This window comes from Colletotrichum truncatum (assembly GCF_014235925.2).
Source record: "Colletotrichum truncatum strain CMES1059 chromosome Unknown Contig_0005, whole genome shotgun sequence".
NCBI classification, from domain to species: Eukaryota; Fungi; Ascomycota; class Sordariomycetes; order Glomerellales; family Glomerellaceae; genus Colletotrichum; species Colletotrichum truncatum.
In genome coordinates, this window is record NW_027222402.1 from 2,868,457 (window position 1) to 2,885,157 (window position 16,701).

At 49.7% G+C, this 16,701-nt stretch overlaps 5 protein-coding genes across 5 annotated transcripts; 2 read left to right on the forward strand and 3 right to left on the reverse strand.

Moving 5' to 3' along the window:
- Nucleotides 1-909: 909 nt before the first annotated feature.
- On the forward strand, nucleotides 910-3,411 carry CTRU02_208842 (phosphate transporter; the record flags this gene model as incomplete). The annotated part of the gene is made up of 8 exons (XM_036724740.1): nucleotides 910-996; nucleotides 1,184-1,272; nucleotides 1,332-1,602; nucleotides 1,686-1,707; nucleotides 1,771-1,853; nucleotides 1,914-2,358; nucleotides 2,455-2,928; nucleotides 2,996-3,411. 8 exons carry the CDS (start codon nucleotides 910-912, stop codon nucleotides 3,409-3,411), a joined length of 1,887 nt encoding a protein of 628 aa, XP_036583372.1.
- A 225-nt stretch (nucleotides 3,412-3,636) lies between these two features.
- On the reverse strand, nucleotides 3,637-5,919 carry CTRU02_208843 (glutathione transferase; the record flags this gene model as incomplete). The annotated part of the gene is made up of 7 exons (XM_036724739.1): nucleotides 3,637-3,882; nucleotides 4,008-4,133; nucleotides 4,184-4,264; nucleotides 4,328-4,511; nucleotides 4,579-4,673; nucleotides 4,743-5,265; nucleotides 5,336-5,919. 7 exons carry the CDS (start codon nucleotides 5,917-5,919, stop codon nucleotides 3,637-3,639), a joined length of 1,839 nt encoding a protein of 612 aa, XP_036583371.1.
- Nucleotides 5,920-6,471: 552 nt separating this feature from the next.
- CTRU02_208844 (binuclear zinc transcription factor) lies at nucleotides 6,472-9,586 on the reverse strand (the record flags this gene model as incomplete). Its single annotated transcript, XM_036724738.1, has 7 exons — nucleotides 6,472-7,257; nucleotides 7,307-7,549; nucleotides 7,599-8,262; nucleotides 8,318-8,587; nucleotides 8,662-8,739; nucleotides 8,801-9,155; nucleotides 9,295-9,586. 7 exons carry the CDS (start codon nucleotides 9,584-9,586, stop codon nucleotides 6,472-6,474), a joined length of 2,688 nt encoding a protein of 895 aa, XP_036583370.1.
- A 2,178-nt stretch (nucleotides 9,587-11,764) lies between these two features.
- On the reverse strand, nucleotides 11,765-13,063 carry CTRU02_208845 (WD domain-containing protein; the record flags this gene model as incomplete). Its single annotated transcript, XM_036724737.2, has 6 exons — nucleotides 11,765-11,928; nucleotides 11,982-12,026; nucleotides 12,082-12,448; nucleotides 12,504-12,742; nucleotides 12,811-12,884; nucleotides 12,951-13,063. The coding sequence occupies 6 exons, from the start codon at nucleotides 13,061-13,063 to the stop codon at nucleotides 11,765-11,767; spliced, it is 1,002 nt and encodes a 333-aa protein (XP_036583369.2).
- A 729-nt stretch (nucleotides 13,064-13,792) lies between these two features.
- CTRU02_208846 (RIC1 domain-containing protein) lies at nucleotides 13,793-16,541 on the forward strand (the record flags this gene model as incomplete). The annotated part of the gene is made up of 2 exons (XM_036724736.1): nucleotides 13,793-14,182; nucleotides 14,241-16,541. The coding sequence occupies 2 exons, from the start codon at nucleotides 13,793-13,795 to the stop codon at nucleotides 16,539-16,541; spliced, it is 2,691 nt and encodes an 896-aa protein (XP_036583368.1).
- Nucleotides 16,542-16,701: the final 160 nt, after the last annotated feature.

Consider the following 16,701-nt stretch of genomic DNA (forward strand, 5'->3'; position numbering starts at 1 on the left):
ACTGCTGTTGAAATAGGCAGCTACGGCTACGCAAAAAGCAGTGTGGGATGAAAAAACGATAAAAAGAAAAAGAAAAAACACGGTAGGTCCAAAGCTGGATGGGTGGGCGGAGCATTCTCTAGGCTTGGCTGGGCTGTGCGTGGGGCCCTCCGCCCAGCTCAACTGGCTACTAGAAAATCCAATATTACCTACCTACTTTGCCATAAACATTTCAGACAAAAGAGATTAATTGGTTGTGAAGTAGGAGGCAGGAGGCAGAGAGCAGAAGGGAGGTCAGGAGAACGCCGACTTATTTTTCGAATCACTTTATATGCAGTCGATAGTTCTAGGCTTTCTCTTTGTCGTGGCCTTACCTTTACTTCAGTGCTCTCCCACTCGCCGCATCTACTCCTTTTCCCTCCCATTTCTTGGGTTATCCACCCTTTCACCTTCCCTTTTAGCCAAGCTTTAAGCAAAAAGCAAAAACAGGTTGCTTTCCGATTGCTTGTTGTTTTCTCGGCCCTACCCATTCTGAGACCAACGTTCGACCTGTCTTGTCGCGCCTTGCGTCTTCTTGTCCATCTGCATTCACAATCAAATCCACCACTTCCATTGCCCAATGCGCTCTCTCAATCGCAACTGACGTACCCTTGGAAACGGGTCTTCGCCAACCACGACCCATATTCCCACATCATCCGACTGTCCCGACCTGTTCCCTCCTCTACATTTCCCCTAACTGTAGTACAGCCACCTGCGGATACTCTGCCTCGCCTGTAAGAAAGGTAGCTGGTAACGCAAGGCAGTTAAAGTTGATTGGGGCCCGCGTGGGTTACGTCCCCTGCCGTCTCCTGTGTAATCAATCTCACTTGCTGAACTATCTCACTAACTGACGAAGGCAGCGAGTGAATCAACCCCAGTTGACTTTGAGCCATGTCGGCTCTGCCCGATCCTCATCAAAGGAGGAATCGTGGCTTTTTGGGCAGTGATAGCTCCGCCTTGCCCCCCCGAGATCTTCAGGTACGCCGCCGTCCGTTCACCTCCGTCCACTTCCTCCGGTGCTGCCGACTACATATCATTTCATCTCTTCTTTGTCCACTACTCATCAATGCCGCCTCATGCGTTTTATGTTTAATTTGCCATCCGTTTCTGATACCCACTTCGATAACCCACTTCATGAAGTTAAGGTACTGACTTGCCGCTGCAGGATCGACGCCAACTGCGGTATGAACTAGACCTCAACTCGTGGAATCTCCGCATATGGGGTGTAGCTGCTTCAGGCTTCTTAACAGACTCGTATGTCGCCCTCTTAGCTAAACCCAGAAACCCTCATTGACTCTCTATGTATGCGATAGCTATAATCTCTTCGCTACCAACGTCATTCTTGCCTCTATAGCCTTCGTGTACTGGCCTTCGCCGGGTGCGCGATGGCAAGGACTACTCATCAACTTTTTCACACTCCTAGGTTCTGTAATTGGTCAGCTGCTGTTCGGCTTCCTCGCCGACTTCTACGGTCGAACTCGTCTTTATGGCATCGAGCTCGTTCTCGTTATCGTGTCAACCATCGGTGTAGCAACTAGCAGTTATGGCTTCGACGATATGAGTTTCCTGGGGCTCTTTATTTGGGTGGGTACTCAGCTATTCGCTTCCCTCATCCTCCCCGCCCTTGCCAGGATCGAATCTTGTGCTGACTTAGTTGGTCATCGTAGTGGCGCTTTGTGATGGGCATTGGTCAGCACAATCATCTCCGGTCGCTTCTTGCTTATGTTTAGGCCAAACTAATCCGCAAAGCAGGCATTGGCGCCGAATATCCTCTTTCTGCGGTAATTACATCCGAATGGTCCAGTACGCAGTCGCGAGGAACCATGATCTCTTCTGTAAGTTGCTCATGATTTCCTGACCTTGGTCGCGGCAATGCTTACACCGTCTGTCCCAAGACTTTTATGATGCAACCTATTGGGCAGGCTCTAGCTCAGCTTGTTGGTCTCTGGGTACTCCTTGGCCGCGAAGAAAGTGAAGGCCTGCAGGCCATGCAGTGTGGCCTTGATACGAAATTTGACAGAGAATGTCGCCGTATCGTAGATGGTATCTGGCGCATCGTCATCGGGTCAGGAGCTGTCCCAGCGCTTCTGGCCATCATCTTTCGATTCTTTCTATTTGATTGTGGGTTATATAGTCTCGAAGTCCGAAACAAGCCTGGAATCGCCTTGAGGAACACGCAGAGGGTATACGGTGCCCCTCCCAGCGCCACGACTAGTTACCCCATGACAACACCAGATGGCGTGCATGTGACCAACTCAGAACGGCCGATGCCAATTCAGTTTTCCAAACAGGATCTTTATAAATACTTTATTGAAGATGGCAACTGGTACTATCTCCTTGGTAAGTTCCTATCCCATAATAATCGCTGAAGTCATTGTCTCGTGACGAGAATCTGGAATATTAGAATTTTTTCCTGTTTGCTAATATCAGCCACAGGTACTTCCGCAACATGGTTTTTTCTTGACGTGAGTTTCTATGGGCTCTCGTTAGACAATAGAGGGACTTTGTCAGATATGTGGGCTACTACAGGAGCAAAGTCAATCGATGAAAGGCTGTCATGTTGGAACTCCACCTGGGAAGATGGCAACTCGACTGTAAGGGACTGGAACCAAACAGGATTACCTGTTTGGCAGACAGACGCAACGCTGCCCTGCAACACCATTTACGACGTGCTATTGGAACAGGCTAAGCAGTACCTGCTGACCGTATCCATCGCCTCGATCGCTGGCAGCGCTTGCTTCGTTATGGCCGCGAACCGTATTCCCCGACGGCTGTGGCTGACCGTTTCTTTCTTTGTCCTGGCCGTACTTTTTGTCATTACGGGTTGTGTATACTATGGTGTCAACCGAACGAGCGGGGCGCCGGCCACCGTTGTTTTCGTCGCCTTGTGTCATTTCATGTTCAACTTCGGTAGGTCACTGGAGAGTCAGGCCTTTAAGTTTTGTACAGAACATAGGTCGACTGATGTGATTTCCAGGCGCAAATACTCTGACGTTCATCATCCCGGCCGAGATTTTCCCAACCTGCTACCGTTGCACATGCCATGGCATCTCTGCCGCCGCCGGCAAACTTGGAAGCATCGTGGCTCTTCTAGTTGTCTATGGCATCAACTCGTCTTATAAGGCCGAAAATCGACAAGGACTTATATTTCTGCTCTTTGGTTCCTTCGTTGCCCTTGGCGCTGTGTTTTCTTGGGCCTACTTGCCCGACTCTCAGCGGTGGGTGGTGGATGAGGACGGGCGTCGCGTGTTGGAGCAAAAGACACTCGAAGAACTGGGTGAGGGCCGGGAAAGAGCAAAACAACTCGGAGAGATTATTACCGTTAAAGGAAAATGGCACGACTTGAAACGAAGGAGATCGTCGCCCGAGCCCTCGCAGGCTCAGGATCCGTGAATGGCAATAGTACGGATGGCCTTGGGGTCTGCAATGACTATATGTTGTACATGTAAGTAGTAATAGTAAAGGCGATTATACCCAAAACATAAGTAGCTACATGATGCCTACTTCATTTGACCTGGACCCTGGTTCCCTTTCTGCTTCACAAGTCTCGAGTGAACACCAAAGTAAGCAGATTATAGATAAAAGGTAGTCTATGCATTATCGCCGAATATTTAGAAACTATGAACTGTCCGGGTCTAGAGCAATTTGTAATTGACTGATGGTCTCAGTATACACATCCTTACCACTCATCGTAGCCTTGATGTGCGTGTTATTTTCAAGCGCATCGAGCCATTTTGCCCAACGTAACCCTGGCGCTGGAGCAGTCCATCCGCAGCGAGGCTGCAATATACGAGATAGCCGGAGGGCGAATGGCGCAAAGTGGACGTCGACCAGAGACATACTACTACCAAGAAAAAAAGGGCCCTGTGTAAGTTCAGCTTGCTGGTTAGCATTCCGTACAAAATAAGGGGCAATTTGATGATGCGGAGTTTAACAACGTAAAAAAATAACATGGTATATGGATAAACAAAGAAGAAGAAAAAAACTACTTGTTCATCGGCAGCGAGGACCAAGTCCTTGATTGACTCTTGGAGTTTCTCGATATGTCCAGCTTGTTGTGTCGGATCGGAGTTGCCAAGGAGGCGATAGAAAGCAGGGACCAGGCGCGAATTAATCTAACAGAATATTAGCCCCATGTTGTTTTTGAGAGGGATTGTTGACAGACATGATCAATCCACAGTCGGCAATTTGCGCGAAGACGCGAGTCCGTTGGGAAAAGCGGGATGTTCTTGTTCATTTCCTCGAGCTAGACCGAGAATCAGTGACAAAAGTTCAGACGAACACATGAACGAGAAAACTTGGAACTCACGTATTCTAGGATGACTGCGCTCTCAGCACACGCCCAGTCCCCTTGACGTATAGCAGGTACTGTCCCTCTGGGATTGGCTTCAAGTAACTGTTGGGACGCCGGTGTCTTGTACGGGTCTTCCTCGCAGTACTGGTATGGCATCCCTTTTGCCTCCAGTGCAATCCAGACGCGTTGGGAAAAGGGACTGATAAATCCTAATCAGAAAAGAAAGCACATTGTATAGAATTACGAGGTTGGTTTGTGGGACAGACCAGTAGTATGCCGCATAAAGTTTCATGTCGCTCTCCTTTTCGTGCTTTTTGATTGTCCAATTTGCCCGTCCCGTTGCCTTCTTAGAACCATCATTCTAATCGTGCGTTCTGCGATCAGCACACAGTCACACAGATGCCACTGTGGAAACTTGTAAATTTCTCACCTTGGACAATGTTTCATGGTTTTGCTTAGCAAGATACCGCTGAATACTGTTTTTCTTGACCTCGTCACTCTTTGCGAGAGTATGTTTGTGTGGACCAGGTATGCCGCTAATACTGATGTGACCATTCACTCTTTGTATAGTCCAGAACTTCTGGCCTGGAGTAGGCAGGTTGTTCACCGTTGCTGGAAGGATGCGGAGTTGCTTTTCTCCAGGAGGAGCAAGAACAGTGTGCGCGCCGTTTAGCGCTTGCCCACCGTTCAATGGCACATATGTGCCATCGTCTAGGTCGTGAAGTGTTGCTCCAGGAAAATACTCGGTAATCTTAATCTTGACATCACATAGGTTCAGTTTGCGGGAGACGCGATTTCGCCTCTTCTTATTCGGGTCATCCGATTTCTTCGTCCCTGGTGGTCGACCTTTGAGCCGGCAGTCCCAGTAGTGGGATATGAAAGGTTTCTTTTTGTAAGTCTGTGTTGACCTATGGGAGTAAACATTGTCTACATGTGGGAAATAAGCCTCGAACCTATAACCGGCCATGTGAGTACGTCGACCTACCACTATCAGCAGTATGCTTCCCAATTAAAAAAACTTACTGTTCATTGCTGAGAATAATGAGACCATCAGCATCAAAAAGTTTTTGTCGCCACTCCTGCAAGTTTGGAGGATCGACGACCCATTTGCTACTGAGCAGACTGCCATGTGGCCTCCAGCCAGGGGCGGTGGTGCCGTCAATGGGGATACAACCACCGGGACCAATAAGTGACTCCGCTGTTCCTGCTGTAACTGCATCTGGAATCGCAGGGCCGGGGGTCAAAATACCAAACTGGCCGTGTTGGATCGGTGTTGACAGAGATTGGGTGTGGCTGTGCCCGTGACCGTGAACCTGTGGTTGTGCTTGAGATGGCTGAACCATGTGCCCGATAGAGTGTTGTTGCTGTTGATGCTGTTCATGCTCGTGACCTTCTACATCGTGATGGAAGACCGGCTCTGAGGTCTCGATGCCGGCCATGTCAATCGAAGGACCGGGACTGGGGCCGTGACCGGGACGGAAGTGGGTTACGGGCGCGGCATGTTGCGGAACAGACGGCTGTTGTTGCTGTGGTGGGACGGAGTATGGACCGTGCGTAGAGGCCGTGCTTCCTGGACGTAAATCGAAGGGGGCTGCCGAGCCTGGCATGGCATTCGGATGTTATGTTATGTTGCTGCTTTAAAGCGTCGTGCAATCTTGGTTACAGATAGTAGCGTCAGCTGGCGCGAAAATGAATGGAGCACTGGCGAAGGCTGGGTGAATCAAGCAATCAGCAGCGGGGCCGTGGCAAGGCGGCAACTGATGCACGGGCCAGTGAAAGCTCGGGCCAATTTGCTTTGCGAATCAGTCGGGCCAACGTACCTTACACTAAGGATAATCAATGCCCTCTAATTTTCAGGAGCTGGTTGGCTTTACTATAAGAGGCCTGATATGCAAGCGGGATAAAGCAGTGAGTTCTTGCATCAATGTCATCTCCAGTCTTTCTGAGAGCCGGGTGGTTTATTAATTCATAAAGTTCCTTGATGATTGTTTGGGTTCCCAAGTATGTTGTTGGCCAATAGGATCATCCATTCCTGTATTGTACATGTACCCAAAGCCAGAAAACGCCATGTATAGGCTATCCTTCATATATTAACGAAGCCCTCTTTAGGGGCTCAGTCATCCGAGTCCAAACACCGAAACAGTTCAATCATCAAACAATTAGTTTGATGCGTCCCAAGCAGAAAGGTCCATAGCATCCATGGGACCCATGTTCATCAGCGATCGTAGCACCCCTTCAGCCACAGGTGTCATCCCGGTTTGTCCCTGTAAATCTCCCCATCCGTTAGGTATACCGAATTCTGCCCCAGGTGTCTCTGGCATGGAGAACCTCTGATTCGGTGTGAGCCCTGTACCCCTAATTCCGAATGCGCTTGCATCGTTGAAATAATTCACATTTCCATCGGTGTTCCCTTGTGCGTTGATATTCTGGTGTCCAATTACAGGACTAGCGTCAAACGAGTTCCTCCCAGAGCCATTCATGCCGCCCGACGCCATGTTCAATCGTTGCTCTGACGCTGAACTAGAATTAGGCGTCGGTCGATTCGATTGATCCGCATCGGGTGACCCGGACATGTTGTTGTCACCACTGCTTTCACTTTGCCCAAACCCATTCATATGCCCACTGCTTGATCCAGGTTTGTCATACAGAGAACTGGAGCTTGGTGTCAGCACCGTCCCATGCAGCGGAATTCCAGAGCGATTGGCATCATACGGCATTGGCGGTTCTGCGGAAAGCCAACCCTGGCCTCCAAAACCCGTCGATGCAGAGTTTGGGCCAGTCTCTTCATCTTGATCGGGTTCAACGATGTTTGGAGCCGTGGCAGCATTTCCGTCGTCCCCTCCGGTCTTCATAAAATGGCATTCGTTGCGGTATGACATGATTCCTTGCACGCCATCAGGATCGTCGCACACTGGCCCTCGGGAGCCCCCATTGTTTGAAGTTGGCTGTAACTCATCAGTTAGCGAAGAAATTTACTTCGAAGTGAGAACATACGCTATCACCACTGCGCGGAAATGCTGATTTGAGTTTTGGTATCCGCATAGCGAGAGCTTCCAAGTCTACATCAAGCTGTACAAGAAAAGATTCCGTCAGGGGGTTTCTCCTCTTCAATGCGTTCATTGCAGAGAGGAGAAATCTTAGTGAATCCGCCGTTTGGCTATCTTCGGGTCGGCTCTTGAGATACTGAACAAAGACTCTTGCAGCAACGTAAAGACAGAATGAAATAAACGGATTCATCTGGAGCAGTCAGTTAAAATGGATTGGAGAAGACGCTCTATCAACATACCGCAGACAGGTCCATGTGTGAGATTGTCCTCATAATACTCGCAATCTCATTTGCTGCAGTGATGCATCGAACCTTGCTTTCAGAACTGACTGACGTCGGAAGCCTGTTCTTGTCGGCTTTGAAGATGGCAGCTTGGTGAAGACAGATTGTTGATGTATGGATACTCATGTTGGTGAAGACAATGTTAGGATTTCCTAGACCGGCAGGTAGCTTGAGATGAGAAGGCAAGCAGAGGGATGTGTTGAGCAGGATGTTGTCCATGTTCCGGTGTCGTTTCCAGAATTCGCCATTGAGGTCATGGTCTCGATCATCAACATCGGGCCGGTGTAAGTGGATTAAATTTCGGCCAAAGAGGCATGCCATGAGCACGATACCGCCGAAAGAGGACAGCTTGCCAGCTCCGGAAGGGCTCATGCAGTCTTGCAAAGACTGTGTTTGCTCTGGCCGGCTCATGTCAAAAGCTTCCTCCGAAGATGGCAAGTTCGTCATGATGTCTCTTTCGTCAACCGTCATGGGCCATCCGGTGCCAATGCTGGCATAACGATCCTCACAAAAAGCCATCCAGAATGTGCGCCGTCTTTCCTCGCGCTCAGTCCAGTCTCGCGCTGGGGGGAGACATTGTTTAACATCTAAGCCAGCGCCATCAAGCCGGTGTAAACCGATCCTTGCTGATCATTAGTTGCGCCCCCGAATGGTCACGATACATCATAGCAACTCACATTTGGCATAGACGCACAGCTGAACCAGTGCTCATCCACGCTCGGGGAAAATACATCATTTTGAACTCGTAGGAGGCCAAAAGAACATGAGTCTGAGCATGAGCCACAGAGATCATGTGCTCACCGTAACCTTTAATATAGTCTGCTTCGACATACTTCCGCGCTCTTTGGTAGAAAAGATCCTTGAAGTGGATATACTTCTCCGTGATGGAGCACGCCATTGTCCAAATAGCATATCTCAGCGCAACCGGCGGCCTTTGATTGGGAGCCCTAGCAGCTAGTTGTTAGTACAGTCGGAGAGAACACATTATGGGCAAGAAAGGGTAACGTCAGGGGTCTCCTACAAGTTCATAGCGGCCAGATATCTGTACTTGTGGATCATGGGCACTGAAGGGTGACACTTTTCGAAATAAATCTGATGGCTGGCATTGGCGCGTCAGTCAGGAAGCAAAGGGATCGAATTATCGGGCTCGTAGCACTAACAGCTCATCGATTGTTTCTTGCGGCGGAAGAGGCTCCTCAAGGCCCAATCCAATCATTTCCCAGGTGAAGTTACTGCCAACATTGTTCAAGCCCATCGACATATTGGAGTTGAAGTTGAAATCGTCCATGGGAGGAGCTGCATTTTGCGTCTGCGGCGATTCGCCATTGAACCTCCATCGTTCGGCATCGCGGTCAGCAGGGACCGCCAAGTTTGAACTGGTGACACTGAAATTAGGCACCGAAGCCGAATGCTGGTTGCGAGCCGAGGCGGCGTCTAGGCCGAGGGGTATCGTCCTGGAAGAGTCGGCAGGAGCCGCCGGGGGGTCTTGGGTCTTGAGTAGGGTTTCGACTTGTTCTTAAAATTGCACAATCACATCAGGTCAGTCAAAGGGCACACAAGCGATCAAAAAATAAATAAAGGGAAGAGATAGTTGGAGATATATGATCGCAAGGCATGGCAAGAAGGGACCGCCGGCAATATGGGAAAGGCTCACTTAGTCGCTCTTCTAGAGCTTTAACGTATCCCCGCTTAGGACCGCTCTTCCTGCGAACTTCATCATAGGCGCAAGAATGACCCAATCGAGCACAGGTGCTGCAACTCGGCCTGACACCATCGCATTTTAACTTGCGCTTCCGACAGATCATACATGCTAAGCGCTTTGGTTTAGGGACGTTGGTGTTATCGGTTGCTGCTTCCTTGCCGTTGGACTCAGCGCCTGGACTACGAGGCCGTTTGTGGGAGTTGGCACCGTTGGTGTCTGGCGGCGTGGGTGTACTGGAAGACATCGTGAACAAGACGGGAGGGAGTCCGAATGTTATAGTGGTTGTAAGTGGAAACGCAGAGGTGATAATCAAGATCGAAGACGGCCACGAGAATCGCAGACTCCCAAAGAGACGGCGTTTAATCTGACGAAGGTATCAAAGAGGGTGCCGAAAGCCTCTTTGGGCGATGTATGGAGTCGCGGCGCGAACTAAAAACGCTGCTTGTGAGAGGGGCTGTTCGATGTTGCACAGGTTAAACAACCTCATGCGGCGCGCAAGGGTCGGAAAATCGTCTAGTCGGGAAAGAATAACACAGGAGAGTGCGGTCCGTCAATTACTGTTGGGTGCGACACCAAATCAGAAGAAGAGGGCATCGACAAACTGGACAGCAGAAGACAAAAAGAACGAAGAACTGGGGGTTAGGAATGGGGACTCAGTGGGCAATGGAGGGTGGTGAAGAGAGATGCAGTGCAGATTGAGCGAGAGAGCGGCATAGCCTAGCCGCCATTCCCTTTTGAGCTGGCCATGATTAATAACAAAGTATCTGCATGGATGCCCCAGCACTGAGTTCAGTATCATTACATAGAGAATAAGAGTACACACCCGCACCCGCGTAACTACAGTGTATCCCCTGCAGTGAAGCGCGCCGAGTGGAGGTGAGCCAAAGTTAGCTTACCTGCCCTACGTATAGAAGGTACTTTGGATGACTCGACGTACCGTTTCTTAAGGCATGTATGTGGGCGAGAGGTCCCTGAAGGCCCTTAGCGAGGTAGCACCACGCTTGGGCGTGTGTGGGCTAGGCGGACTGGACTCATGAACTTTTGGGCTGGACCATTGAGTGGGTTTAGCAAGGTCTGAGTGGGTTATCGGAGTCGCTACGGAGCCCGTACCAATCTCCCCACATCATCATCACACCCGCACCTCTGGCATGGTATCGGTGGCAAGTATTTACAACCAGGGCTGATATGCCGTTTCTTTTCCCTTGCCAGTAGAAAACATCATTATCAGTATGTTATCAAACACAGGTCGTCTTATCAGATCGCGAAGGCCACTTGTCGACTTCCCTGTAACCGCGTGCCCGCATATTCAAACTCAACGGCTTACTTCGACGGGTCCTCTACTTTGAGGTTAAGGTAATGCGTGCATGGCTCCCTGTTAGAGGCCAGTATTGCGCTACTATTCTGAACCTTAGGCAACACCTTGAACACGCATCCACCCACACATAAACTACGCATCACAGCCACACCACATCCGCGGCCGCCAGTCCATCAAGGGCAACCTTCCTGCCTCTTTTTCGGCATGACTGCCCGCTACCTTAGCCAGTGCTCATTTTGACTGATCGGGCGACTGTTTTAATATGTCTGTCAAACATGTGCAAGCCACAAGACCCCCTTCTCAGTTCATCTGTCTATTCCAAGTCGAGTACGTCTTATCTTGTCCTTGCAATCAATCCAAAAAGTCTTCCCTTTGCACCTGCCCTCATTCCGGGTCAGCGAACAACTGCATCGCCCTGTACATCACGTTACAACAAGCGGCTGGGTAGATTTGTATCACTATTACGCATCATACGCATTCTTTTGAAGATTCATATCATTTGCGCACCCCTCAATTAGATAGCCACAAGTAGTTCATGCTCTATGTCGCACCTACCAGTTGGCAACCTCTTTCCATGACAGACTCCTTAATTAGACCGGATATAATTGTGCCACCGCCACGCTTATCTTCCAGAAATCATTTACTTTCTCGTCCATCTTACGCATGCACACAGCCTCTCTGTTGAACATCAGGAAAATGCCGACTTCTACCACCTGCGTGTGCAGCATGTTCCCGCTCGGGTTCGAGTTATGCCGCGCTGACCACGATCGCCCACGGAATAACTCACATTCATCTCTGCCACTAACAGACAGGTAGCCTCGCCGCCCAAGCTGAACTTGACATTCCAAACTCGCTATGTCAATGTTATTCCAAGGAATAAGCTGACGGCCAGGAGTCAGAGCTGCTGCAGTCTGCTCAGGCCGGCGGCCACTTTGTCAGTCAAGTTGACTCAGAACCAGTAACTAGCCTCGACCCATTGAAACGCACGATATCATTTGACTTATCGAGCCATACATAGATGGGTTGTTGAATCTGATGAGATTTTGCAGCTGTCACAACCAATGAAATACTTCGACTTTCTGCAAAGCCGTCGTAACACTATTTCGGCTACTTTTTCTCAGCGTCCAAACCAATTATACGAAGGATTCCCAAGTCGCTGTAGGCCAGGCAGTATCGGGTTGGCGCCCATGACACAACTGGACATGGCCCCGCCGTTTTGAACGTATGCACCTGGTCTCCGGATTCGACGTGTCGAATGTCTAGCCCCGAACCTGAAGCGCGTTCTTAGTCTCCACAGACTCTGCCCAACTGGTGGTCAACTTACCTTCGTCACTGCCTCCTACCATAAAGTTGCCATCAAACGTGAAACCTTGCAACAGTCGTCAGAATCTCTCCAAGAAATAGGTTAGCCTTTGAAAACTCACTGATAGACCGAATGGGCCCAACCATGCTGGTAATGGTCCTTTGGCATATCCAGTCTGCTGTGTCCCAGATGGATATGATTGAGTCAGAACCACCAGTGGAAAGATAGCGACCAGTTGGCTGCATCTCAGCAGACAAGCAAGAAGACGTGTGGCCGTTTAAAACAAATTCTTTAGGTTCGTCGCTGTAATTGAATTGGAAAACAGGCTTGAAGTCCGGATATGTCAAAATACGGGTTTTACCTTCCCCCGTAGTGAGGAAGATCTTTTGACCGCTCCAACAAAACGCAATCTGGTTCGTTTGAACAGGCTGCTGATGAGAGGCTAATGGCGTGGGTTGAGATGGTGACAGAACAAAGATATTATCGGTCTGTCCAGTTGTGAGCATTACGCTTTGCAAGAACAAGTTGGAACGGTGTGCAAACCTTGTTGCCAACTATTAGGGATTGTCCGTCTGGGGCCCAGGCAAGGGTGAAGGCATCTCCCAAACCTTTGATTTCATTGACACAGGTTTTCGATCTGACGTCCCAAAATTTGACGACTCCATCATTACTGACACTGCATAGCTCAGCATCTTTTACCGGATTGAAGGCAACCTTCTCAATGGCAGCAGAATGACCCTTCAACTCTGTGGAGAAGCGCACGTTTGGCTTCTCTGGGTTCCCTAGATGGGGGGGAAAAAAAGAAACAACGTCAATACCTAAATCCATAGAAAGAAGCGCATACACTTACAAACACGCAAGGTTTTGTCTGATGACCCGGTTGCAACTAACGTGCCCAAAGGGTTCCATGCAATAGAACGCAAACTAGAAAATGAGATTTAGTTGGCATTGTTGTATTGGCAGCTCCGGTGGTCCCCGTTGAGTACACACCTGTGTCCTCTAGAGCTTGATCCTGGGTCATGGTAAGGTTGACTCTTGAGACTGGCCAAGAAGGTAGGAAATCTCTCCTTGGAAAGGCTAGGTCGTGTTCGAGGGGGCGCCATGTTATTACCTAAATGGAGGTATAGAGGAAAGGTATTGGTTTTCAACTGAGCCAAAGCCTAGTAATGTCAGTCAGAAACAGGCTGGAAGGACAATGCTGTTCATATATATCTCTTGTATAATGGCTGTCGTAGAGTTCGCAATGCAAGGTGAGGTGCAATATCTGTCCAATTCCTCGGTATGGAAACAAAGATTGCAAATAGCACCCTTCTAACCTTCAGGATTGCAATGCATGACGGTTGGCGACCTGTTGTGTACCGTGCAACAACTGAAGTGGGGCAGCAGATACGACATGCCGTTGATTACATAAACCTATTCCCCAGCATGAGACCCATGGAGCTAGTGGTGTTGCTAGCTCGCCTTTTGTAGTGCAATGACCGATGCGGTGGGTACCGAGTAGAAGCTCCAAGGTGGCTTCGGCATCCCCCAACCGCTGACGACCTCCCAAGCTCCTGGTGAAGTCCAAACCACCATGAAGCTCAATCATCGGCCAACATCACTATCTCTCCAACGTCGGTTTTCTCTTGTTCGACCGTGCATGCCATGGGCATCAATGGGCTAAAATTTGTTGTTAGAATATGAGACTTGCCGATTGAATCCAGCAGCGGCCATGATCAGAGCATTGACTATCTCGAGTTTTGACAAAGGAATTCCGTTCCCTGCCCAACACTAGATTGCCATTGCAACGGAATAAGATTAATCTTGAACAATTGGCGTCGACTCTTGTGGAGATGTATTGGCCTATCGGAACTCCTAGGATCTTTGCAACGAGCAGTAGGTCTGGCCCTGCTTTCAACCTAGTTGTGTCCCACGATGGCCTACCTAGCCCCTTCGACAAACGACCAGCGGAGGGATCCTCACCTTCTGCACACCTCAATGCCCAACCCCCATCGCATCACTCGCAAAACGACGACATTGACCTTGCTACTCCATTAACGCCAGTCACGCCCGCCATCCAATCGGTAGACGACGACACTCGTGACGAGGGCACCACTTACCGATCCCCTCACCTCAACACAAATATACCTTTGAAAGATCCCGTGCTCGCTTTACGTATCTCCCGTGGAGGACAACTTTTTGCTGTGATCACCTCAACATCTATGACGATATGGCAAGCTAAGGTTGGTTCACTCACAGACTATTTAACTCATTTGGGCAGTTCTGCTAACATTGCCGAAGCCCACAGTGGTTCTTGCCGTGGTCGTTCGTTCCGAATCATCCCTCTCGACATATGGCGAAAATGTCGACCTCCTGCTACGGCCCGACTCTGCTATCCTCGTTGTTCGCACGACTTTGGGTTACCTCATTACGTATTCCCTAGCGACAGATTCAGAGGCCCAAGTCTACAAACCATATTTTCCGAGCTATGCAAACGTTCAACGGCGTCGTCAGAACCATCACGGAGGGCCTGGTAGTAATGCACCGGACCAGTATCTTTGGGGCCCTGGCGAAGGTCAGGGTGTTCGCGACGTGAGTGTCCGTTTCAGGATGGTTATCAAGGTCGATGCCGGTATAGAAAGCGCCCTTGCCTTGGACGATGAATTGGTCGTAGCTACCCGTAAACCAGCAGCCATCCAATGCATTCGCTGGACACCCGATCATAGTGGCAGCCAGACAAAAACGGAAATCATTAGCCGGATGAGTTGGCTAGAGAAGAAGATAACCGTCGTGGAAATGACGCATGATCGTCCAATGAACCTATCCACCTGGATCACGAGTGACGGTAAAGTTTATGCGGTGCAACGTTTGACTCCGCGCGAGGTTTCCCAGGCAGGCTCACCAGATGCTGAGCATAAGAAGCTGTTCAAGGGTTACTGCTTCCACTCGCCGCAAAATCCGACGGAGTCCGCTAGAAAGGCCATCATCAATGCTAGGTTTTCCCTGATCGCCGTTGGGTGTGCAGATGGCGGGATTCGTGTTTATTCCGCTAGAGACTACGCTGGCAATATCCCACCGTCCCATGCGCATACACTACCGGTATCCGCAACCGTCTCTGGTTCGCTTGCAACCCTAAGCTACTCGCCTGATGGCTATTGTCTGTTTGCCGGTTTTGAAAATGGTTGGGCAACTTGGAGCGTTTATGGAAAGCCAGGTAGTCACAGTTTCGGCGCGCACGACGCTCTCGTCCAAGCGAACGGGGAAAACTGGATAGCCGGCGTAGGTGATGCCGTCTGGCTTGGCAGTGGCTCAGAGCTTCTCATCATGAATCGTTGCAACGAGGCAATCTGGATGCTTGAAATGGCTAGAAGTGCCGTTGTGGGTTGTTACAACACAGCCAATCTTCTGCGTACTGTACTCCAGACAAGTACGAATGTCATGATATACCGCGGGTATGATCTGCCAGACTTAGCCAGTATATCTGCGGAGCCGCATCTATGGCATACGACGAAAATACCCCCGGCATACCTTCTGCAGCAATGGCCCATCCGTCACACGGTAATTTCACCAGATGGCCGATACGTGGCTGTGGCTGGAAGACGAGGCTTGGCTCATTACAGTGTCAACAGTGGCCGGTGGAAGACTTTTATCAACGAGGCCATGGAAAATGAGTTTCAAGTCAGGGGCAGCATGTGCTGGTATCAACACATACTTGTCGCCGCAGTAGAGGCTAACAAGTCACATGAGCTCCGTCTCTACTCGAGAGAAACAGCTCTTGACAGTTCTCTAGTACTACATACCCAACAGCTGCCTGCTCCTGTAGTTCTGGTGACCTCTTCAGGCGATGACTCGTTACTTGTTTACACTTACGACAATCTCCTTTACCATTTTATTTTTGCGCCTACAGGTGGATCCATCAGATTGGTTCAGCTTGGACAAATTGCTTTCCACGGCATAGTACGATCCCCTGCCAGAGTTCGTGGTTTAAGCTGGATTCTACCAGACAGTCAACTCCTTGACGGCGATCCATCGCAAGATGTTGCAGTTGCGTCCGTCTTGTTTCTGGTGGATGCCAAGCTGGTGTTACTTCAGCCGTCGTTAAACCACGAAGGGCATCTGAAATACGATATGAAGGTTATTGCGCAAAATGTGGAATTTCACGTAAGCATGAGAGATCAGCCGCATTTTGACAGCATATCAGCACCCACCGAAGAAGCCACTTCTGTGGGAGGAGACACATCATTGAGAAACTCTCTCTGGGTGTTTGACGGGCACGAGTTCAAGCTTTGGCCTGATGTGCAGGAAGTATTGCGAGCAACAACAGACGAGACGTCGCGAGATTTGCCAAAAACGATATCGGTTCCACTGGATTTTTATCCACTTTCCACGCTCCTCGGAAAAGGAATTGTTCTTGGGGTTGAAGCTGATCTTATACAACGACGAGACATCAGCTTTTCCTTCTTCCGCTTCACTATCAGAGTTCGTTGTTTTGTGCCCATACTTGAAAGAGCATTGCTGATCATCTTGACCACAGACACACCTTTTCCTTCCAGACATCCTTCGCTTCTTGTTGACAGAGAACCGCGCTGTAGATGCCGTTAAATTGTCAGAGCAGTATCAGTATCTAGAGTACTTTGCGCACGCACTTGAGATTCTGCTCCATAAGGTTCTTGATGACGAAGTGGATTCTGGACCGAGCCCGGAGGAGGCGATTCTTCCTCGTGTGTTATCGTTGCTTTCGTCCTTCAAGCAGTATCTGGAT